At 43.7% G+C, this 22,904-nt stretch overlaps 1 protein-coding gene across 3 annotated transcripts in view; it reads left to right on the top strand.

The window, feature by feature from the left end:
* LOC119008620 (disco-interacting protein 2 homolog C-like) overlaps positions 1–20,798 on the top strand; it is a 49,501-nt gene extending 28,703 nt beyond the window's left edge. For 2 of the 3 annotated variants that reach the window (XM_037079143.1, XM_037079141.1), the window contains 22 exons: positions 112–231; positions 1,261–1,375; positions 1,802–1,941; positions 2,750–2,886; positions 3,057–3,265; positions 4,557–4,671; positions 5,273–5,474; positions 5,648–5,748; positions 6,551–6,631; positions 6,814–6,937; positions 7,032–7,153; positions 7,335–7,446; positions 8,171–8,280; positions 8,775–8,905; positions 9,910–10,078; positions 10,766–10,936; positions 12,004–12,065; positions 12,152–12,209; positions 14,891–14,965; positions 16,608–16,782; positions 16,867–16,990; positions 17,218–20,798. In XM_037079143.1, the coding sequence (XP_036935038.1) occupies positions 112–231; positions 1,261–1,375; positions 1,802–1,941; positions 2,750–2,886; positions 3,057–3,265; positions 4,557–4,671; positions 5,273–5,474; positions 5,648–5,748; positions 6,551–6,631; positions 6,814–6,937; positions 7,032–7,153; positions 7,335–7,446; positions 8,171–8,280; positions 8,775–8,905; positions 9,910–10,078; positions 10,766–10,936; positions 12,004–12,065; positions 12,152–12,209; positions 14,891–14,965; positions 16,608–16,782; positions 16,867–16,990; positions 17,218–17,470 (2,906 nt within the window). In that variant the 3' untranslated portion in view covers positions 17,471–20,798. The remainder of the gene's footprint in view (positions 1–111; positions 232–1,260; positions 1,376–1,801; positions 1,942–2,749; positions 2,887–3,056; positions 3,266–4,556; positions 4,672–5,272; positions 5,475–5,647; positions 5,749–6,550; positions 6,632–6,813; positions 6,938–7,031; positions 7,154–7,334; positions 7,447–8,170; positions 8,281–8,774; positions 8,906–9,909; positions 10,079–10,765; positions 10,937–12,003; positions 12,066–12,151; positions 12,210–14,890; positions 14,966–16,607; positions 16,783–16,866; positions 16,991–17,217) is intronic. The other variant, XM_037079142.1, reaches the window with a different exon arrangement.
* The last annotated feature ends 2,106 nt before the right edge of the window (positions 20,799–22,904 follow it).

The raw sequence follows: 22,904 nt of genomic DNA, 5'->3' as shown, positions 1-22,904 counted from the left end.
CTCAGTCCACTCTCTCCATTCACCTGCCTGTCAGATAGATTAAATGCTAATTTCTCTGTGTCTGCCTCCTTGTGTGTGTCTGTGTGTGTGTGTGTGCGTCTCTCCCCTCAGCCAAGGTGGCGTGTGTGAAGTCCAGAGACATGCACTGGGCTCTGGTGGCCCACAAAGACCAGAAGGACATCAACCTGAGCTCACTGCGCATGCTGCTGGTGGCCGACGGATCAAACCCCTGTAAGGTCACACTCGGCCTCGCAGCAGAGCTCTTTCACTAACAGGGGAGTTTAGAGAGGTGTATCTGAGATAGAGAATGTCAGAGAAATGGATAAAGTCTCTTGGGAAGTCGGGAAACTGGGTCACTTTACAGGAATAGAGCAGGATGTGTCCGACTATGCACATTTGGTACGATAAATGGTTTTCAAGCTCAGCTGGAGTGGAAACGAGGCTGAAATACAGCCAAGAGAAACCAGGGAAAGATAAAACTTTCCGCTCCATAATGAGAGTTTTGAATGTTTTTGCCCATTAAAGTTGAAGTTCACCCAAAAATGTGGATTCAGTCATTGTCCACTCTTCCACCATGCTGAGAGTTGCAGCATTCTGCTAAACAACTGAAGTGCCTGGAGACTTGTAGCAGGAACCCATCAAGTTACAACTTACTAAAAAACAGTCAAGTTGGAGTTCGTTAGCAGCTTGTAGCACAAAATTCTCATCCAGTAACATTCACATGGGTGCACCTAGCTTCTGAAACAAAGACCAGAGAAGCTTCGATCACAACACACACACATGAAGTGAGTCTTTAGTCTCTGGTCAGGATGCCATTACTCCCATCAACCCATCTGCATGTAGCAAAAGTGGTTTTCTTTATTAATGTGTAAAATCTCACGTACAAAGCCTTTAACCAGTGGACTAAACCAGCTAACTGGGGATGTTTTTCTGCACAAGTATTGTTATTTTTAATCATATTTTGCTGTATTTTTTACTAAGTATTATTATGCAGGATTTTTACTTGTGATTAAGTTTTTTTGACACCGATGTGTTTTGTTTTTGCTGAAGTAAAGAATCTGAGCACTTTGACCAGATTTCTACAGTCAGAGCAAAAAAAACAAGCAAAAGGTTATCAGTAATGAAGTTACTGAGGATGAAACATTGACAACCATCAGTGTTTTCTGACGTCCTCCAGAGAGACATAATGTTCAGTCTTCAGCTGACGTCTGAGGTTAGTTGAGCCCGTTGTGACAGTTTGTGGCTGTTTGTGTCCGTCAGGGTCCATCTCCTCCTGCGACGCCTTCCTCAACGTCTTTCAGACTAAAGGCCTGCGAGCCGACGTCATCTGTCCCTGCGCCAGCTCCCCCGAGGCCCTGACTGTGGCCATCAGGAGGTACACACACACACACACAACCTGGCTTTACCTACACAGAAGCACAAATATGCAAACAGTCTCAGACTCACTCACGTATGCAAACGCTGTGAACACATAATCACAAATATACAAATTCACACAGAGAATCCAGATCATTTCCCTCTGCAGCACAGAAGGAGCCTGTCTGCACCTACACTAACTGATCAACCAATCACAGAGCAGTAACCAGATCCAATAAACTGCCTCCAGTGATGTCACTCAGTGGCTAAGTTGCATTTTGGGTAATGTAGGCGCCAGAATTTGAAAAGGAAGAAGAATGAGTGGGATAAAAAAGGCGATATCTCTTCTGTATCGATTGTGACCGCGGTGACATGCAGCTTCCTCTGGAGCCACAGAAGTCTTTATACGAAGGTGAACAATGTTCCACGTGTGTGTTGTGTTCAGGCCGGTGGAGGACAGCAGTCAGCCTCCAGGTCGAGGCGTCCTGTCCATGCAGGGTCTGACGTACGGCGTCGTCAGGGTCGACACGGAGGAGCGTCTGTCCGTGCTCACCGTGCAGGACGTCGGGACCGTCGCACCAGGAGGTGAGAAACCCACTGCAACATGTGGCCAGTTGTATAGTTGACTTCCCTCTAAATAGACACATTGCATGCAAAATATTAAACTCTTTACTGTTCTGGTGACAACTGAAATGTGTGTCAAGCATCAGAAGTAAAAAAACAAGAACAGGAAACTTGCTTCAAATATCTGATCAGATGGTTCCTGACTTCAATCTAAATGATGTCTTTTAATTGTGACACACTTCTTATTTCATTTAGTTGTAGATGTTTTGAATGACATTTACTGTAACAATCAACAACTTAAGGTTCATAAAACAGATTACGGTAGTTATGATTATTGACGAACATGTATGTGCAGTACAGTGATGGTTCTGGTTCTTATGTGTGTGTTCTTGTGCGGAGAGTTTTAGGCTCGTCGTGACCAGCTGTCTGCTCTGTTCCTCTGAAGAGTTAAACTGTCGGCCTTCATTGTCGTCACGCACTGAATGGCAAAAAGTCCATTAAGTCCATTAAATCGTAAAATTAGTTTGGAGGGTGTGTCGATGTGTGGCCTCTCCTTTTCATCAATGTCCAATTTTAGCAGCGCTCTCTCTCCTCATGACTGAGAAAGCGGGCGGAGTTTCACTTTCAAACGCCTGAAAAAAAGCAACGAAGACGGGAGAGTTTTCAATATGACTTCAAGTTGGTCGTTTCAGCGACATTCTGACTTTGACCCTGAATGCAGCGTTGACTCAGTACTGGTTCTGGTGTGACCTTGTGATGATGAAGGTGTCAACTCTCTCTCTCTCTCTCTCTCTCTCCCTCTTTGTGTCTGTGTCTCTCGCCCCGTCAGGCCTGGCATGTGTGGTGAAACCAGAAGGCGTCCCTCAGCTCTGTCAGACCGATGAGATCGGTGAGCTCTGCGTCTGCTCCATCGCCACCGGCACCTCCTACTACGGCCTCACCGGCATGACCAAGAACACCTTTGAGGTGTGTGTGCATGATTGTTGGTGTCTTTGTGGTCAACGTTAACACCGAAATGATGAAACCAGCGGTGAAATGTAACTGAGTACATTAACTCAAGTACTGTACTCATGAAACGATGGTGTGATTGATTAGTCGCTGTGTGTGTGTGTGTGTGTGTGTGTGTGTGTTTGCAGGTTTACCCGGTGAGTGCCAGCGGCGGGCTGGTCAGCGAGTACGCCTTCGTGCGGACCGGCCTGCTCGGCTTCATCGGCCCCGGCGGCCTCGTCTTCATCACCGGTAAGATGGACGGACTCATCATGGTGAGCGGGCGGAGGCACAACGCCGACGACATCGTCGCCACTGCGCTGGCGGTGGAGCCAATGAAATTCGTCTACAGGGGCAGGTGAGAGCGAGCCGGGAGGAGGGATGAGAACGTCTGTGTAAGGACGTCAGGAACATTTTTAGTTTATCCACGTTTAAGGTTCATTTCCTCTGAGATATTTAAAGAGAATTTAAATCATTCGTTTCTGTTCTGAGCTTAGTCATTTTTAAAATAATATGTTTTATTGAAAGCAATTATCTCATAATATTAAAAAGCCGGTAAGGAGTATCAGTATGTGAAATATTGATTAAATCCTAAAGATACCGATCGATCAGGGAGGGACTGTGAGCAGAAGAGAGACCGTCAAGTTCTTCACATCATTTCTATCGACAGCGGTTGAAAACCAGCCAGATGTCCGACACTGGAACGTTCACTGTCACCCTGATAAATGAGCGTTCACCCTGCACATAATGAATCTAATAAAGTAGAGCGATAGTGGATGAATCCAGAAACAGTAACAGAGCGAAACTTAATTGTGTCCACGGCCACCGAGGAGGAAATTCATCTTTTAGCTGACAGCTTTCAAGAGTTATTTAAGGTCTGAGCTCACAGTGAAGTACTGCACTTAAGTACAAGTTTGGTGTACTTGTACTTTACTTTGGTATTTTTATTTCCTTCTACTTCAGTGCATCATGCTGCTCTGTGGTTTTTATACACAACACTGCAGCTTGTATAAGATAGTTGGCGGGTCGTCTTTGTATTTTGCATGAACTGCCTCCTTATTCATGTCCTCTGTCTACTGTAACTATGAGCAGCTGCAGTTTTTGCACCTCGATCCTGCTGTGAATTACAGAGACGCCTTGAACTTGACTATTTGGAAATAATACTCACATTTTTCCACCTGCCTTTCCATCATCCTGATTAAAACTTCTTCCCCAAAACTACAGAGTGCATCTCGAAATGAAAAAAAAAAGATAAAACAGGGATTCAAAATTGCAGTATGAATATTTTTCAGCTGTTCATCAATCACACGGTGGAAGAATATTTTACAGTTTCACAATAAACTTTATTGTCGTATCGTCCCAGCCGTGATGGTCAGCAAGGACGAGACGATAACAAACTGTTAAATTCATCTCTGAGATAATAACAATCACGTCAGGGTGTGGAGCTGATTTACTGCAGTACTGATCCTGTTAAATAAGTCTTCTCACTCCACATATGAAGGAGCCTTACAGCTCCAGATGAGGCTGACTGATCAGTATCTATCTCTAATTTGTCAGTCCGGCACACGAGCCGGTTTTATGGTACTTTGAAGATGAGGTGAAGCTGAGGGCAGCTCTCTGACAGATGCTTCCCTGCTCCGTCCCTGCAGGATAGCCGTGTTCTCTGTGACGGTGCTGAGGGACGAGAGGATCGTGGTGGTGGCCGAGCAGCGACCCGACTCCACCGAGGAGGACAGCTTCCAGTGGATGAGCCGCGTGCTGCAGGTGGGTTCACCTCCACCTCACCCACATTCACCTCTTGTGTCCCTGATTTCTTTGTGTGCAGCTGAATATAAACTGACTGTGAGAACAGACTCTCTCCTAATCAGAGGGTTTCCATAGTAACAATCCGTCATCTGCTGTTACATCTTATTTTACTTGAAGCCTCAACATGAACAAGGAGAGCCGCGGACGTTTGAGACAGCTGTTCATCTGCTCAAACTAGCATTCTTTACTTTAAATCACCCGGGACTGAAACGTGAAATTAATTCAGCAACACTGGCAGAGTGTAAGATCGATTATTGATCATAAATCACATGATTAAAGTTCGATGGAGCTGCGTATAATTTATTTACAAGCATTTTAGTGCCAGCGTTGCTGTAGGCTCTTTGACTTATGTATGAATGCCAAATAAAATACAATACAAAAAAAAAGAAATATACAAAATACATTTAATGATTGTATTTAAACATTAAACACACAACAAGAGACTTTTAACTGGCATAAAACAGATCTTGTCTTTGAACTGTTTTCTATCAGGTAAACATCAGAATATTTCACAGTAACTCCTGATCACTGGATGATCCGTCTGTCCTCTCCCCCTCAGGCCATCGACAGTATCCACGGTGTGGGTGTGTTCTGCCTGGCTCTGGTCCCGGCCAACACTCTGCCCAAGACTCCTCTGGGCGGCATTCACCTGTCAGAGATCAAGCAGCTGTACCTGGAGGGGGGGCTGCACCCCTGCAACGTGCTCATGTGCCCCCACACCTGCGTCACCAACCTGCCCAAACCCCGGCAGAAACAACCAGGTGGGAAAAAACGCAAGTTCAAATCCACGTGTGACTGGTCCCAGCATGTGGTGTGTTATAGCTGTTGATGTGCTGATTGTGTGTGTGTGTGTGTGTGTGTGTGTGTGTGTGTGTGTGTGCGTGTGCGTGTGCGTGTGCGTGTGCGTGTGCGTGTGCGTGTGTGTGTGCTGCAGAGATCGGACCTGCCTCTGTGATGGTGGGGAATCTGGTGTCAGGGAAGAGGATCGCTCAGGCCAGCGGCAGAGACCTGGGACAGACTGACGACAACGACCAGGTGAGACACACACACACGTAGGACAAGATCATATTATTTAACATTTAAATAGTTTTTGTTTCCCCTTTTATTTATTGATAAGTATGGAGTATAAGCATGTTTTAAAAATTCAGATCTGCAGAAGTTTGAAAAGCTAAAGTGAAGTTTAGAGTTTTTATTAGTTGCTGATTGAGTTACTGAAAGTTGCCATTGTAGAGAAGCTCTGCAGCTAACAGTCTGAGACGTACCAGCTGTTCCAACTGAGTTAAATCATAAACAACTTTCTAAACTGGCCGATCACTTTTTGAATTGTGTGATGTAGAAAAGGTTTCAGTTTCTTCATCACTGAACTGGTCATAAAGTTCATAAAGTTCATAAAGTTATTCCAGTTTGACAGTTTGTTTTTTATCACCTCACTTTTCCTGTAATATTGATTAAAATATACTGACAGTATAACTCAGCAGAAATGCTGAATATCATGTTTAAAACTAAAGATTTCTTCACTCATGGATGAACCAGACTTTTTATGTCTTTATAAAACTTTTACTACTTTATGTCCTGTGTGCTGATGTCAGTAGGAATTCATCATTTTACGGCCCTTGTAAACATGTTTGATCCATTTCTTTAACCTGGAGTTTCACTACTTAAAAAGTTGCTTGTTTCTGTTTAAATGGGTTTGTTTTTACCTCTCTTCTCAAACACACACACACACACACAACAAAGTGTGTGTGAATGTTGGGTTTTGCGGTAAAGAAAACTAAATCATGTCAGACTGATGGAACCCCGGCAGTGTGATAACCGCAGCTCTGATTGTGTGCTTCAGTTCTTGTTCCTGTCGGAGGTTTTGCAGTGGCGAGCTCAGACCACACCAGACCACGTCCTCTACACCCTGCTCAGCTCCCGGGTAACAACACACACACCTCCCCAAATTACAGGAGATCAGCCTCCCAACTGTGCTGCTGCTAATCCCTGCTTACATAAGCTGCAGCACACTGATGATAAACTATATTAAACCTGAATATATAAAATGTTGAACGGTAACAAGACCGTCCTCCATGCTCCCTCCCTGTCCTCCTCCTCCTCCAGGGGGCGGTGTCCAGCTCCCTCACCTGCCTGCAGCTCCATAAGAGGGCGGAGCGAGTGGCGGCCCTGCTGATGGAGAGAGGAGGTCTGCAGGAAGGAGACCACGTCGCTCTGGTCTACCCACCAGGTCGCAGACAGTAACTGTCAGCAGAATAACATTCATATGTTGATCTGACACTGAAGTGAGCGCTCACACGTCTCTCCCTCTGTGCGTCATGCAGGTATTGACCTGATCGCAGCCTTCTACGGCAGCCTGTACGCCGGCTGCGTCCCCATCACGGTGCGACCGCCTCACCCTCAGAACATCTCCACCACGCTGCCCACCGTCAAGATGATCGTCGAGGTCAGAGAGTTCACCGTTCTCTCTTTTTTACTTGAACTTTTATCAGTTCTTTCTTCCATTTTAGACGCATATCAGCACAAGTGTCTGTTTTGAAAAACAGCAGTAAAAGGCTCAAAATTGAATTATTATTATTATTCTGATGTAACTCTAACCTGGAGATACTCGCCGTCCCTCTCTGCAGGTCAGTCACTCGGCCTGTGTGATGACCACGGCGGTCATCTGTAAGCTGCTGCGCTCCAAGGAGGCCACGGCCACTGTGGACATCCGGAACTGGCCTCCTGTCCTCGACACGGGTACAGCAACTTCTCCAACACACACACACACTGAAATGTTGTCTCCTTAGTCCTGAATCTTAACTTTTACTCTGATTTTACCCTCAACCTTAAAATGAAGCAGATTTTCCTTCAAGTTTACTCGATGACTTTTCTTCTTCTTCCCACATTTTACTGGCAGATTGCAAAGTTACTAAGTCCAGCTGTGATGTGAATGAAACCAGCTTCCAACAGACTTCATACTGCTTTATTCACAAAGTAGTAGATCTCCTGAAGACACACTTCTATCTGCTGTGTGTTGCACCCCTAATATACTAATAAACGTGTGTTTTCAGATGGATGTAGATGGAAGGAATCTGTATAATGTCGCTGTAATCTTTGTGTTGAATGTTTGTTAACTAAACATTCGGTCAGCAAGAGAATAAAAATGTTTTACTTTTTTGTGAACCAGAGACCGAGACTAAACAGTCTGGTTCTGACCTTTAGGCTGAAAAAAAAAAAAAGAAGAGGTACATCCAACAAGTATGTTTTGGACTCCTGTACTTGTGTGTAACAAAACATCTGCCACAAGAGGACTTTTTAAATTCTCTCTCAACAAGTGCTTACAAGCTGCTGTGTTGCATTGTGGGTTCAATGTGAGGTCAGTGTCTCTGAGAGGAATCTAACTCAACAGACTGTCCTCTTGAGTGCAATAAAACAAAAATCTGTGTGTGTGTGTGTGTGTGTGTGTGTGTGTGTGCTACAGATGACCTGCCAAAGAAGAAGCCTCCAGCTCTCTATAAGCCCACCAACCCTGACGGTCTGGCCTATCTGGACTTCAGTGTGTCGACGACCGGCATGCTGGCCGGAGTTCAGGTCAGCTCAGCGTTAATCTTCGTCTTTCGGCCGCTCGGCCCGTCGTCTGGTCTTATTCCTTATTCCATTTATTCAGTACTTTTTTCTCATTCCGGAGGGAATTTCAGCCGTCAGAGCAGCAACAGTCAACAGAGTTCAGTTTGTTCAGGAGACGTGAGCGCAGAGCAGAGCTAAAGCCTCGAGGCTCGCAGACAAACCCCAGAGCTTCTCTTTAGATATCAGTGTCTTAAATAAACCCCAAGCAGCCGATATAGAAAGATGTATTTACTCAAGTATGGAGCAAAACTCTGAGCACATCCAGGTTTTGTTGTGTTTGTGTAAAGAAAGCCGAGTAACAAAGAGTAAAAGTGAAAAACATAAACTGTCAAGAAACAGAACTTTGACCTTTTCAGTTTGAATTTTAAGATTAACCGTCCACCTCTGCACCCTGTTGTCTGTTCGTCTGTTTGTATGTGTCTTGTTGTGTCTTTCTGTCTTTCCAACCCTCCCTCCAGATGTCCCATAATGCAGTTGGGGCCTTCTGCCGGTCGGTGAAGCTGCAGTGTGAGCTGTACCCGTCCAGAGAAGTGGCCATCTGTCTGGATCCCTACTGCGGCCTCGGCTTCGTCCTCTGGTGTCTCTGCAGGTCGGTGTGTCCATCAGCTGTAGTTATTCATCTTTAAAATGGAAATAATCTGTATTTTTATATAAATATATCTGATTCTCCGTATGTGTATTCTCCTCCAGCTCCTTGTTCTTCACCAGACTGGGTATAAATTTAAAAATTTGTCTCAACGTCCATTATATTTTGACCGCACACAGAGAACAAGATGACCTGCAAATATCCAACAGACGTAACTGAACCATGTTATTCTGCTGCGTCGCTGTGTGATTCCTGTTGAGCCGGTGTAGTCGTTAGTTATTCACAGGAGGTTCTCTGAGAGAGTCAGGGTTAAAAGCCTTGCTCAAGGGCACCTCAGTGGTGGTAATGATGGTGGAGCAAGATTTATGCTGCTGGTCGTAGAGTCGTGCCACATGTTCAGAGGCTGCAGATCTCAGGGTTTAAAATGGTGGACGTTTGACTCGATAGCACAAGAAACATGACCACTGAAGACCAGAGAGACTTCTCCTCTGTGTCGTGTTGCAGTCATCTTTTTCTTTTATTATAAACCGTCTGGTACATGTTACTCTCAAATTATCATTTATATCAGAAAGTCGCCTGGCGTCCTTTAATAACAGGAATCACTGTTGGGTTTATGTGATGTTTATCGGTGAAACTCGAACGACTTTAAATCTTTTCTCTCAGGTCTGTTTAGTTTGAAATCCTCGGCTCATAAATTGTGAACTTGGCGAGAGCAGATTTCTGCTGCTGGATGTCTTATAAATATAGCAGACTGTAATTCACCTTCGGTATGAGAATATCTCGTCCTCCTCGATGACATTAAAGCAACAATAACTCACGTTTACACCTGATTGTTCTGATAAACGACTTTCATTTTTGGCTCCCGGGCTCAAGAAAATACATCTCCCTCTGAACGAGACCAACTGGTTATTTCACGGATAAATAGCCATTTTATCAGGTGCAACCATAAAAAAGGTTGTTAAAGAGTGTGTGTGTGTGTGTGTGTGTGTGTGTTGTGTTTCCTGCAGTGTGTACTCAGGCCACCAGTCCATCCTGATTCCCCCGGTGGAGCTGGAGTCCAACCCGGCGCTGTGGCTGCTGGCCGTCAGCCAGCTGAGGGTGCGAGACACCTTCTGCTCCTACAGCGTCATGGAGCTGTGCACCAAAGGACTCGGGCTGCAGACCGAAGCGCTCAAGGTCAGCGAGCACCTGATACGACACGTCACTTCTCATGTCGCTTATTTAAAGCACTTTCAACCACAGGAAGTTTGTCAGATGTTTATTTACCTTCATTTTCACTGCAGGAACAAAGTCCTGTTTTTTTTTTTTTTGGCCACTTTGTTGGATAGGCAGCTGATCTTCTTGGTCAGATTACCTCTAATAAACTGTGAGACCAGCCCTGACCTCACTTACAGTCAGACATAGATGTGTCTCGTAGTCATTTTTTCCCAGAGTGCATCAGTGCATTTGGACTCGGCCTGTAGCTGAGTGTGAGCTGTCAGATAAATCCTCAGACTCTGAGTGTCTCTAACTGACTTCAGCCCTCGTCTGTCCTCTGGCTCAGCGGTAATAAACTCACACTTGGTCTCCGTCTGCTCTGCCTGAGGCCACGTCTGAGAGCTGAAGTCACCGCCGCCTCTGATTGGTCACTGATGGAAGCTGCAGAGTTAATTTTAGTGATTATCTTTCTTTAAGTCTCCATGGAGACTGAAGGCTGAACACAGAGTGAAAAGTACGAATGTTAAAAACACAGACACACCTTTGTGTTTCTCTGCTGGCGATGACCGTCAGTGACATCAAGCGATCAGCCGGGAGAATAAAATGTTGACCTGTCGCTGCTCCTCAGTCCTCCGTGTGATCACATCTTCTCTCCCCGTCGTCCAGGCTCGGGGTCTGGATCTGTCCCGAGTTCGGGCCTGCGTCGTGGTGGCGGAGGAGAGGCCCAGGATGTCGCTCACGCACTCCTTCTCGAAGCTCTTCAAAGACCTCGGCCTCCATCCACGATCTGTCAGCACGGCCTTCGGCTGCAGGGTCAACCTGGCCATCTGCCTGCAGGTAAAAACACGACATCACTTTGAATTTACATCATCCTCGTGTCACAATCATCAGCAGGCATCAGCAGACAGTAAACTTCTCCACTCAAAACACTTGAAACTTTAATGAAGGTCATGTCGTTTGGAACAAAGATGAAATGCTGATTCCGAATTCTCATCAATAATTAATATAAAATGGAACTTTATAAGGACCAAGAGCTGTCAAACACTGAAGCTACTGTCTATATTCAGATTAGTCATCATGTTTGCTCATTATTAGATCAATTAGCTCCAGATCCAAACTACATTTCATCAGTTTTACATATTTAACATTTTAGAAATGTCTTTTTTTTAAATAACAAAATTTAAATCCTTTAAAAAAAAGTACTGAAGAAAGTTGCAATAGAAAATTAATTCTGCTGAATCAAAGTTTTGTTTCTGGCATCATGAAGTTTCCATCGACATAATTCAGTTCAGTTTCCTGACAGATGTTCCTGTAACGAGCTGGTAGCAGCAACAGATACTGAAGAATCGACCAAATACTTCCTCACAACTTCTTCTTCTTCTTCTTATTTTTCATCTTCTCTTCCTTGTTCTTTCTTCTATTTTCATCTTCTTCCTTGTTCTTCTCTCTTCTTCATTCATGTTCCTTTTTACAACATTTTCTTCTTCCATTTCCTCCTTATATTTCTTGTTTTGTCTTTACTTTTTCTTCTTCCTCCTCCTTTCTTCGTCCTTCTTCTTTGAAGTTTAATAGCAGCAGTCAGACAACAAGGTTTGTTTTAGTTTTGCAGCTTCTCCTGCATTCTGAAGCCTATAGCACCAACTTCTAGATGAACTACACTTTGCATACACTGGTTTATTTGCTCCAGAGCAGTTTAAAACGAGCCTCAACATTTTTGTTGCATTTCAGAGGTTTGCTTCTAAATCACCTGTTAGTTAGAAGAAAAACACGCTGACCCTCCACAATCTGAACCAGAGACAGAAAAACCCTCCAGTGCTGCAAAAGAACTGAACTGACCACCTCGTCTCCCTGATGACTCTCTGATGGTCACATGCTCACTCTGTCTGTGTTGTGATTGGCTGCAGGGCACTTCAGGACCGGACCCCACGACGGTGTACGTGGACATGAGAGCGCTGCGACATGACAGGTACCTGCAGTCCGTCCTGTCCGCCGTCACTGTGTCGTTGTCTTTCTCCTCGCTGCTCAGAAAGTCTGACGGTTTGTGTGTTTCAGGGTTCGGCTGGTGGAGAGAGGCTCTCCTCACAGTCTGCCGCTGATGGAGTCCGGCAAGGTGAGTGTGATTCAGTCGTACACTGAGACCGATCTGCAGCAGGTGGTTATATGTTTGCAATGTTGGTTTAATTGAAAAAGTAAGTAAACGCCCTTTTAATGTGTCTGTTGGAAGATGTGAGTCACGTCTTCATATATGGAGGCCCGAGATCAAAATAACAAACGGTCACTTTGAAATGAAACTTCACAAAACAGACGCGCACACACAATGAAGAAGGCAGCAAACTGAACGACAGAAGATCCGACTATTTCTGCACCGTCCTCCCACATTCAGTGAGTCAAAGCAGACAGCAGGTTTGAGTCCATGATGAGCTCTGAAACATCCTCCCTCCATCTGTCTGTCTGTCTGTCTGTCTGTCTGTCTGTCTGTCTGTCTGTCTGTCTGTCTGTCTGACTCTTTTGTTGGTGAAAAGACACATTCTTTAGATCCTGAAAACACCCCACAGCGAGGTCGCGTCACACCCTGAAGTACACCGTGAGTCACTGCAGCAAAAAACACATCAGCCGCTCTTTTAAGTGTGTCGTAATGTCAGAGCGACGAAGCTCAAGATGTCAGCAGACGACCGACTCGTTTCCCCCGAAAATCACAACCGGGCTCCTGATCCAGAGAGAACAGGATGGATGAAGATCCACTGCAGCCGCTCGTCACGTCCCGGCAGATGGTGAAGGAAGAAAATATGATCGGCTGCAGTACACGACTCGCCCACGTTCACTGCTTATAGTCAAGTCGGTTTATTTTAAGAGCGTTTTTCAAAACAACAACTGTTTGAGCGAGCGCCACGTGATTTGGACCTGAACATTTTGTTTCTGTTGGTTCCCGTCGTCATCCATCGCTGGCAGGACTGCAGTCATGGAAACAGGTGCACTTACTTAATGTAACGGCTCTTAATGAAAACAACGATGTCGGCTGTGTCCTGATGATGTTGCAGATGAATTAAGAACACAGAACGCTTTAAAATGGTCATTAAAAATTTGAATGTCAGCGTTATGAATGAAGCTTTGAGGCTCGAACTGTTCGGTTGTGAGGAAAGGATTCACATTAAACGGATTAGATTCGTAATAATGAGCTAAAATTTCATTATCCAAACAAACAGTGTTTGCTGTTAGAGGAACAGAATGAAAAGAAGATGCAGAAGAGGCACTGAGGGAGCGTCGCAGGTGGTTTTGACAAGAGTTAGTCAGTTAAATGAATTCTGTGTTATTTGTCTCGTGTTGTCCTTCATCCTCCAGCTTCATCTGTCTGATGAAGATGAAGAAAAGCTTTTTAAATCATCCTTTTTTCTTTTTTGCACCGAAGGTGAAAATCTTGCTTCGCTAAATACAGAGTCCTCCAGAAGCACTTTAATCCAGGAGCGAATTACATTGTGCTCATCTGCTGGCTGAGCGGCACTTATTTCAGTTTCATTACGGATCTCTTAGCAACTAACCGAACTCCATCAGCGAGGTCAGCGGGGGAGCTGACGGCGCCGCACGATGTCTTAATATATAACAGTCGACCTGAGAGAAGAGAGAAGTTAAATGATTCAACAACTTTTGTCAGAGAGAGAGAACATCTTCTGAAGTGAAACAGAACATCAGTCACATGAACCTGAACCAGGACTCTTAAATTCTGCTGAGGTTGCGTTTAAAAAGTCCAGTCTGTGATTTCTGCCGCTCAATCAAAACGAAAACCAAAGTTCAGTGATGTGAAGCAGCGAGGGATCATGGGAATTGTTGTCTACATGTGCTGCTTGTCTAGTAGGAGTGGGAGAAAATATTAAAATACTTTTAAATGCTCAAAAAACACAGTTTTCTTATTCTGTCCAGCGCTGCAGCTCTGCAGTCCCCCTGCAACACTCCGGTCTCTCTAAGGCCCGCCCCTCACAAATACCTGGTCTGCTCTGATTGGCCAGCTCACGCACGCCTGAGTCAGCACCACGCAACGTGCCTCTGGTCGGCTCTGTCGTGTTTCAGCTCCCAGTTAGCTTCACTCCTACATCACTCACTCCACATGGTGACGCAGCGTGATGTCACAAAGTCAGTGGGACTACTGATGATGCGTTCAGGAGCAGTGTTTTCTGTGGGAGAGAGGAGCGTTGGTGCAGACTTTTTGCCTTTGAAGACATTTCACATGCAGGTGAAGAAAAACACAAATCAAAAAAGCCAATGCATCAGTAATATAATAGTAATGTAATAACATCACATATAGATCGTGGAAACGCAGGTTAAACACATTAAATTGACAGTTTTGTTGCTGGAGTTTGGTGGTAAAACCGTCCTGATCTGCAGCTGCATGAAGCGACGTGAGAGCGACGGATGTTTTTCCTGGAGCCTGTTGAGACGTTCGTGTCTCCTCGTCCTCCACACTGGACGTCACGTTTCAGCGCTGGTCATCGATGATCAGCTCGCTGTTTGTTTTGACTCACTGCTCGTGGGCGGAGAGAAGAAGAAAAAGCTGTTCAGCGGTCCGTCCGTCTCTCCCGGCGACGCCGCTTGAACGGGACATTTTAGTGCTTCTGTTTTTTGTCACCGCGTCCATTAAACTGCGCTGTCTCATCTGAGACGACACATGAATTTAAAGTGTAACCTTGTGTAAATGTTTTTTGTTTTTTTTTAGAGCCGTGTTCATGCAGGAAGCAAAGAGGAAGATGTAACCATGGCAACTGATTATTCTTTACTCTGTCCTGTGTCACTGTTTCACAGATCTTACCCGGAGTTCGCATCATCATCGCCAACCCGGAGACCAAAGGACCGCTGGGAGACTCGCATCTCGGAGAGGTCGTCAGATATGAACTCATCTTTACTTTTTCTTGTTTGTCGTCCTTTTTTTTTATTTTCATCAGTCGTTTTCTTCTTCTCTTCTAAAATTCTTTTCCTTTTGTCTCTTTCTCTTCTTGTTTTTTTAACCGTTCATTTTTTTCCTTTCAGATCTTTTCCGCTGCCTTTTCTGTCCTTTCTTCTTTCTCGTCTGGTCTTAATTGTCTTTCTGTCTTTTTCTTCTCCCGTCGTCTTTTCTTCTCTCTTCTCTGTCCCTCTTTGTCCTTCGCTCTCTGTTCTTTTGTTCCCTCCCTTCCGTCCATTACACAACATTTATGTCGCTGACACTTTTGTCCACAGCGACTGACAATAAGTTCAGTCATCCATGCAGATACAATCACACAGCAGCTTCATCAAACATCCCGACTGTTTTTCTTCTGGACGCACAACAAAGAGTTTTCAGCTTCATTTAGCTGCTCTGACAATCAGTGTTTTTTTAACTAATTTCTAGTTCCACATCATTTATTTTATTCTTTGTGTGAAGTCAAGAAATTTTATTGGATCTTTTTTGAGCACATAGAAATGAAACAACAGTAAAAACAAGGTGGATTTATACAGAAAACATATTTTAAGCAGGTATAATGAAGAGTAAAGGTCGTGTTAGGTGTTATTTTCTAACACTGGCTGGATATTTGGATTGTAAATAAACTATTTATTCGATCGGGGAATAATAAACTGATGGTAGTTTGTGTATTGGTTGTTAATATATTTGAGAAATTGTTGAATGAGTTGAAAGGAGAAAAGCAAAAGTTTTACTTCTACCTTCTCAGACACAGTTAGTTTTGTTAGTTTTTTAACATGTTTAAATATTTGGTTCCAAGTCCTCCATTGATCGGGTCTGTGGACATAATCAGTCCAGGTTACAGACACTTTGAGTAATGAGGACGAGGAGTGAAGAGCCTCCAGCTTCGCTCTTTATTTCAACAAATCATTGATCCATTTTTTCATCGTCTTTCAGTCTTGATAGAAAAGTCCGTCTTTCCATCTCCTGAATCTCTTTGATGATTTCGAGCCAGTTACCGGCTGTAGGCGGATCATTCTGCAGCCGTTTACCAGTAATTGCTTTTTTTTTCTTTCTTTTTTTTTTTTTGCTGTATTACCAGGACGTATTCGTCTTGTCCTGATCGACCAAATGAAGTGATATGAATGTCACCTGCTGCAAACGGCTTCCTGAAATAGCTCTATCTTTGGGCAGCTCGTAGATTTGAGGCGTGAGAGGTTTTTTCCTCCAGTGATTTACATCCACACTGTCAGAAATACGGCTGCAGTAGGACGCAGCTTCTGTCCCCTGAGGTACGATCTACACTAACGTGCCCGCCTGGGCTGAATATTGGAGCTCAAGGTAACGATGTGGAGCTTTAAAGGGACGATGTTTTGTACAAGGTCAGTTTCTGTCCTCTTAGATTAAAGGTACAAATCACAAGTGTACTAATGAGCAGCAGATGTGGAGAGTGCAGCAGCTGCTCAGAGACGGGCTGATGCACCCCTAAAGGTGCAAATATAACCCGACTTTACTGAAGGTGTGTTGGTACATTTCATTCGAGGAGTTGATAACAGTTTGTAACGCAGCAGCTGAAGGACGTCTCCTCTGTCCCTCCTGCAGATTTGGGTGCACAGCGCTCACAACGGCAGCGGTTACTACAGCGGATACGGCGAGGAGGTCCTCCAGTCCGATCACTTCAACTCCAGACTCAGTTTTGGAGACACTCAGACCGTCTGGGCCAGGACGGGTTACCTGGGCTTCCTCCGCCGCACTGAGCTCACCGACGCCAACGGAGGTCAGTTCACTCTCCGACCGCGCTCCCTCCGCCGACCGTCTCCACCTGCTGCATCATCATGTTTCTGTGTTTCTTCCTGAACAGAGAGACACGACGCTCTGTTCGTGGTGGGAGCTCTGGAGGAGGCCATGGAGCTGAGGGGGATGAGGTACCATCCCATCGACATCGAGACCTCCGTCATCCGAGCACACAAAAGCATCATGGAGTGGTGCGTCTGCTCTGCGTTTCCTCTCGTGCTGCTTTTGATGTGTTCATGAAATTCAAGTTTGCTGCCCAAAATATTGTAAATAATACAGAGAAGATGAACTTTATTTATATATAAATGGTTCACACTTAATACAAAAGCTTTCCAGACGGTGGTTGTGTGCGTGGTGTGTTGTGCTGCCACCTGCTGGAGCTCCAGCAGTAACAACATGAGCTGTGTGTCGTCCTCAGCGCGGTCTTCCCCTGGACCAACCTGCTGGTGGTGGTGGTGGAGCTGGAGGGCTCCGAGCAGGAGGCCCTGGACCTGGTTCCCATGGTGACCAAGGCGGTGCTGGAGGAGCACTACCTGATCGTTGGCGTCGTCGTGGTGACGGACATCGGCGTCATCCCCATCAACTCCCGCGGCGAGAAACAGCGCATGCACCTCCGCGACGGCTTCTTACAAGACCAGCTAGACCCCATCTACGTGGCCTACAACATGTAGCCTGAGTGTGTGTGTGTGTGTGTGTGTGTGTGTGTGTGTGTGAGAGAGAGAGAGAGAGAGAGAGAGCTAGCATGCGTTTGTATGCCGTGCATATCGCCGTTGTTGTTCATTTATTTCCCCAAAAATCAAGATGTACTGTATTTTTGAACCTGCATATGTTGTGGTCTTAAATCGTCCGTTTTCTTTCAAGTCGTGTTGTGCTGGTTGGTTGATTGATTGGCTGTTTGACTGACTGACTGACTGACTGATCGATTGATTGATTGATATGCTCTGTGGTGGTACGATCATTTTTACACCCCCGTTCAATCTCGTGACCGTGACCCGGAGCTCGTCACTGTAGAAAGCCTTAGGGGAACACTGTGTCCGGGGCGCCGCGCCGCCTGTCGATATTCTGAGGTCAAAGTAGAGAGAGAGAGAGAAAATACTAGAGACTGTATCTGTCATCATGTTTCACTGGTGGAATCAAAAGAAATCCCAGATTCGTGGTATTATTATAATTTCAATTAGAACAGGGGCAGCCAGATTCATGTAAAAATATAAATATTGTACATAGACATAATAATCTATATGGAGAGGTACCTAAAACACAATGAGGTGTAGTAGCCCCTATATGCAGCTCTCTCCACCTGCACCCTGTATGTGTGTGTGTGTGTGTGTGTGTGTGTGAGCGCAGAGTGTGTGTGTGTGTGTGTGTGTTCATCCGTCCGTGTTGGTGTGCGACAGGGACGTCTTGCGCAGTTTTAATGTGATTCACGCAGCAGATTTTTTTTTATCTCTAGACGAGCGAGTAAGAACACGCCGAGAAAAAAAACCAAACTTTTTATGTGTTTTTCAGCAGCTCCAAACGTTTTTTTAGTTTTCAAAGATCGAGGAGGTCTCAAGGCGTAAATCACCACAGCTTCAACAACAACGTGGTTGATTTGATGCTCAGTAATTAGTCAGTTTTCATCGCACCAAACAATCCTGCAGTTACATTAGTGACGAATGACTCGCCGTAAACTTCAGTTTATTCAGTCTCAAAGCAAAGTGCACTGTGTGAATATAGAAGAGGGAATATTGCTGTTATTTAAAGGGAACTGAGACTCAACAGCCATTTATTTATTCTAGATTATTTATTGTAATCAGAGAGTGAAAGGGAGGCCATATCTGACTCTGTCAGTCTGTCACATTGTGAATCCAGATCAGTCTGGAGGCTGCTGGGATGAAGAGGGAGCTGTCGATAAAGTTTACAGGAAAAAAGCTCATATTGTAGCAATAATGCCAAAAAAGGAAGTTCTTCGCTGCAGGGAAACGAGTTCCTACCAGACTTCAAACTAACATGTTCGTCAGAGTTTAACTTTCGGCCCCGTAACTAGTTTAATATCACTAAAACTGTTGAATAATCGCCGTCTTTAAGATGTTTTCTGGAGGAATTTTCACCTTCACTGCACAGTATGACGGTGAAGAGACAGACAGGAAAAGTCTCAGAAAAGGAATATATTCAGATTTTGTATTAATCAGTCCGTCAGCATCCTGTGACCACTCCCTGCTCTCTATATGAATAAACCTGTGCATCACTGGGACAAATGATGTTAATTACACACAAAAAAAAGAACAAACTTCATGTAGAACATTTGCCGAATTTACAAGAAGGCCCAAATAATTAAGGATTTCTCAGAGGCAGCGTTTCACAGAGTTTATAAAGTTCCTCTTAACTCAACAAGTTACTAAACTGGCTGATTTTTAAAGGGAGTCTGGTGACCTATATCTGAAGTAGCCTATATTAGTTACTTTTCCTGTATTTGTAAAAATTTGACATGTTCAGCGTCAATAAAATTCTCTTCTTACATTAATTGAGTGTAAATGGTGAAATCAGTGTAAACAGTGTGTTTGAACAGCTGCTAAATGTTGGCAGGTAAGACGCACAAGATGCACTTTTTACAAGAAAACAAAAAACTTCATGTTTTAAATTTAATGCCAAATTTACAAAAGGGCACTACTGATTCTGAATTTGTTAATTTTGCCTGTTCACAACGTTTTTCAGGTGTCTCCTCATAAAGCAACTCTCAAAATTGAGTGATTTGTTAAGGGAGTCTGGGGGCATACTGCAGTATGAGATCGGCTGAAACAGACATTGATTTCTGGTCGTTTTTTAAACAGAGAGAAGAAGAATTCAACTGAAACCTGACAGACACAACGTCTCCAAGGTCTCACCATCAAAAGCAGTCCATTTATTAAGACCGTCTAAAAACAGGAGATGACATTTAAGTGCTTAACAAATCTGTCTGTGCAGCAAAATCTGCTTCATCTCTGCAGCCGACCAGACAAACTTTAGATACTTATCTGGAGATTTACACCTGAACAGTCACTGTGGGAAAATGAAAATGATAAAAGCAACCATTTGGCAGCAGGAATGTTTTTAGAAGCTGTGATTGATTTGACTCCATCTGTTCGGAACCAAATCCCAGTTCAAAAACTGCTTATTTTATTGTTTTTGACAGAGTCCTCAGTGAAGAACGTCCTCTGAGCTTCGGTACATCAGTCACCACCTCATGTGCACTGACTCGAGCGATTCAGCAGATTTATTAAGAAGATACGTAATTACAGATGAATATTTAACTTTTAAAAAAGGGACAGTGTTTCCTGAACGCAGGTGTGACGTATGGAAGTAATGTTTCACCTGTGAGCCTGCAGGTGACTCAGAAACTTTAACTCAGAGTGTCGACGTTATTTAGAATAATTCAGCATCATGTGTTTACATGGATATGTGATGACATCATCTCATCGTTTCTTCTTCTCCTCTGTTTGTTTGTTCGTCTCATCGTCTCTTATCCTGTTTTTTTATCAGAAGAAAAGAAAAACTTTATGCATATCAGAAGTTGCTTAGCGCTTGTTTGGCTAACAGTTTGGGTTTGTGGGTAGCAGCGTAGCGGTCATGTTTCAGTCCCTGTGTGTGTGTGTGTGTGTGTGTGTGTGTGTGTGTGTGTGTGTGTGTGTGTGTGAGAGAGTGTGTGTGTGTGTGGAGGATGTTCAATAAGAAGGAAAATCCCATCATAAACCCGGAGAACTCGTCTGTGTGTTCAGGGCCGGATGGGAGAGAGACTGCATGGTGTGTGTGTGTGTGTGTGTGTGTGTGTGTGTGTGTGTGTGTGATTGCACGTGTGTGTGTTAGGTGTGTGTGTATGTGTGTGTGTATATTGTATGTAAATAGTGTTGATTTTGTACGGTACAAGTGTGTGTGACTTGTTTTGTACACATGATAAAAAGATTAAATGACACTTTTATAAGAGCCTGCTATTGGCTCACCGTCACACTATACAGTGCAATAAAGTGCTTTGATTGGCTAAAACTCAGACTGGTTCATTATTTATTACTGTTCTTATTTTTATGTGACTGGTTTGTCGCGATGCTTCTTGACACTTAATGTGACACGTTTTATTTTTACAAGATCACAAACTGAAAACTACTGAATTAGAAATGTACAGATCCAGGTCTGAATTGTGTTTTTCCTCAGAATTCCAACTGTTGCATCAAAATCCAGTTTAAGCATGTCTAAGTCGGAATTCTGAGGAAAAAAGTCAGTTTAAAGTCAGAATTCCAAGTTTTAATCAAAATTCCATTTGTATGTCAGATCACTGAGTTTAAGTCAGAATTCCGAGATTAAGTCAGATCACTGAGTGTAAGTCAGAATTCCGAGTTTAAGTTGAAATTCCGAGTTTGAGTCAGAATTCCAAGTTTAAATCAGAATTCCATGTGTAAGTCAGAATTCCAAGTTTAAGTCGGAATTCCGAGTTTAAGTCAGAATTCCAAGTTTAAATCAGAATTCCATGTGTAATTCAGATCACAGAGTTTAAGTCAGAATTCCGAGTTTAAGTCAGAATTCCAAGTTTAAGTTGGAATTCCAAGTTTAAATCAGAATTCCATGGGTAAGTCAGATCACTGAGTTTAAGTCAGAATTCCGAGTTTAAGTCAGAATTCCATGTGTAAGTCAGAATTCCATGTGTAAGTCAGAATTCCGAGTTTAAGTCAGAATTCCAAGTTTAAGTTGGAATTCCAATTTTGAGTCAGAATTCCAAGTTTAAATCAGAATTCCATGTGTAAGTCAGATCACTGAGTTTAAGTCAGAATTCCGAGTTTAAGTCAGAATTCCATGTGTAAGTCAGAATTCCAAGTTTAAATCAGAATTCCATGTGTAAGTCAGAATTCCAAGTTTAAGTCAGAATTCCAAGTTTAAGTTGGAATTCCAAGTTTAAATCAGAATTCCATGTGTAAGTCAGATCACTGAGTTTAAGTCAGAATTCCGAGTTTAAGTCAGAATTCCGAGTTTAAGTCAGAATTCCAAGTTTAAGTTGGAATTCCAATTTTGAGTCAGAATTCCGAGTTTAAATCAGAATTCCATGTGTAAGTCAGATCACTGAGTTTAAGTCAGAATTCCGAGTTTAAGTCAGAATTCCGAATGTAAGTCAGAATTCCAAGTTTAAGTTGGAATTCCGAGTTTAAGTCAGAATTCCAAGTTTAAATCAGAATTCCATGTGTAAGTCAGAATTCCAAGTTTAAATCAGAATTCCATGTGTAAGTCAGAATTCCAAGTTTGTCAGAATTCCAAGTTTAAATCAGAATTCCATGTGTAAGTCAGAATTCCAAGTTTAAGTCAGAATTCCAAGTTTAAATCAGAATTCCATGTGTAAGTCTGATCACTGAGTTTAAAATCCGAATTCCGAGTTTGAAGTCAGAATTCCAAGTTTATGTCATGAAGTTTTGTTTCGAAGCACACTTTTGCGCAGCGCTCCATAAGTTGGTCCGTGGAAAACAAATCGGAGCTCACCTTCTCTGTCAGGCAGACAACACACAGAACAAACCCTCCTTTAGTCTTCAGGTTCAAACAGAAGTGGGGATCTCCGGGATCTCAGGTGAGCACCTGAACGCCTCTGCAGGAGTTAAATCATAAGAAATAAATTCTCAGCACCAGATTCAAACGTCTTCATCCCACCAGATCACAGAACTCTGTGTGCTCCTGTCTTGGCCCAGTTTCTTGTTTATTCAGATAAATATATAAATATAATATATATATAAATATCTTCCTTTTTTCTTCCATATCACGTCGCTTCCTCCGGAGCTGCATCTTCCCAACAAGCCCCATGAAATAAATCTCACATCCATCATCATCTTTTAATGACAAACATCTCAGTGTTTAAATATTCCTCTTCTCTCAGGATTAAAGCTCCCAGTTTTCCCAGAGTATCAGCGGTTTTATTGGCCTCATGTGTCTGTAAACAGGAAGTGTACAGAAGTTAAAGTTCAGAGTTCAAACGTTTGAACGAAGTCCAGAGGAGCTCGTCACCTGCTCACCTGCCGCTGCTGCAGGTGCGGTCACTCTGTGACGACACCGGAAGCTTTTCTCTCCAGTTGATGTGATTAAAAATGACTGAAAGTTCTGAAGAGTCAGAATCCGACC

This window comes from Acanthopagrus latus, chromosome 19 (genome assembly GCF_904848185.1).
Source record: "Acanthopagrus latus isolate v.2019 chromosome 19, fAcaLat1.1, whole genome shotgun sequence".
Lineage (NCBI taxonomy): Eukaryota > Metazoa > Chordata > Actinopteri > Spariformes > Sparidae > Acanthopagrus > Acanthopagrus latus.
Note: the sequence above shows the minus strand (reverse complement) of the source record. Positions and strands in the feature narration are given on the sequence as shown.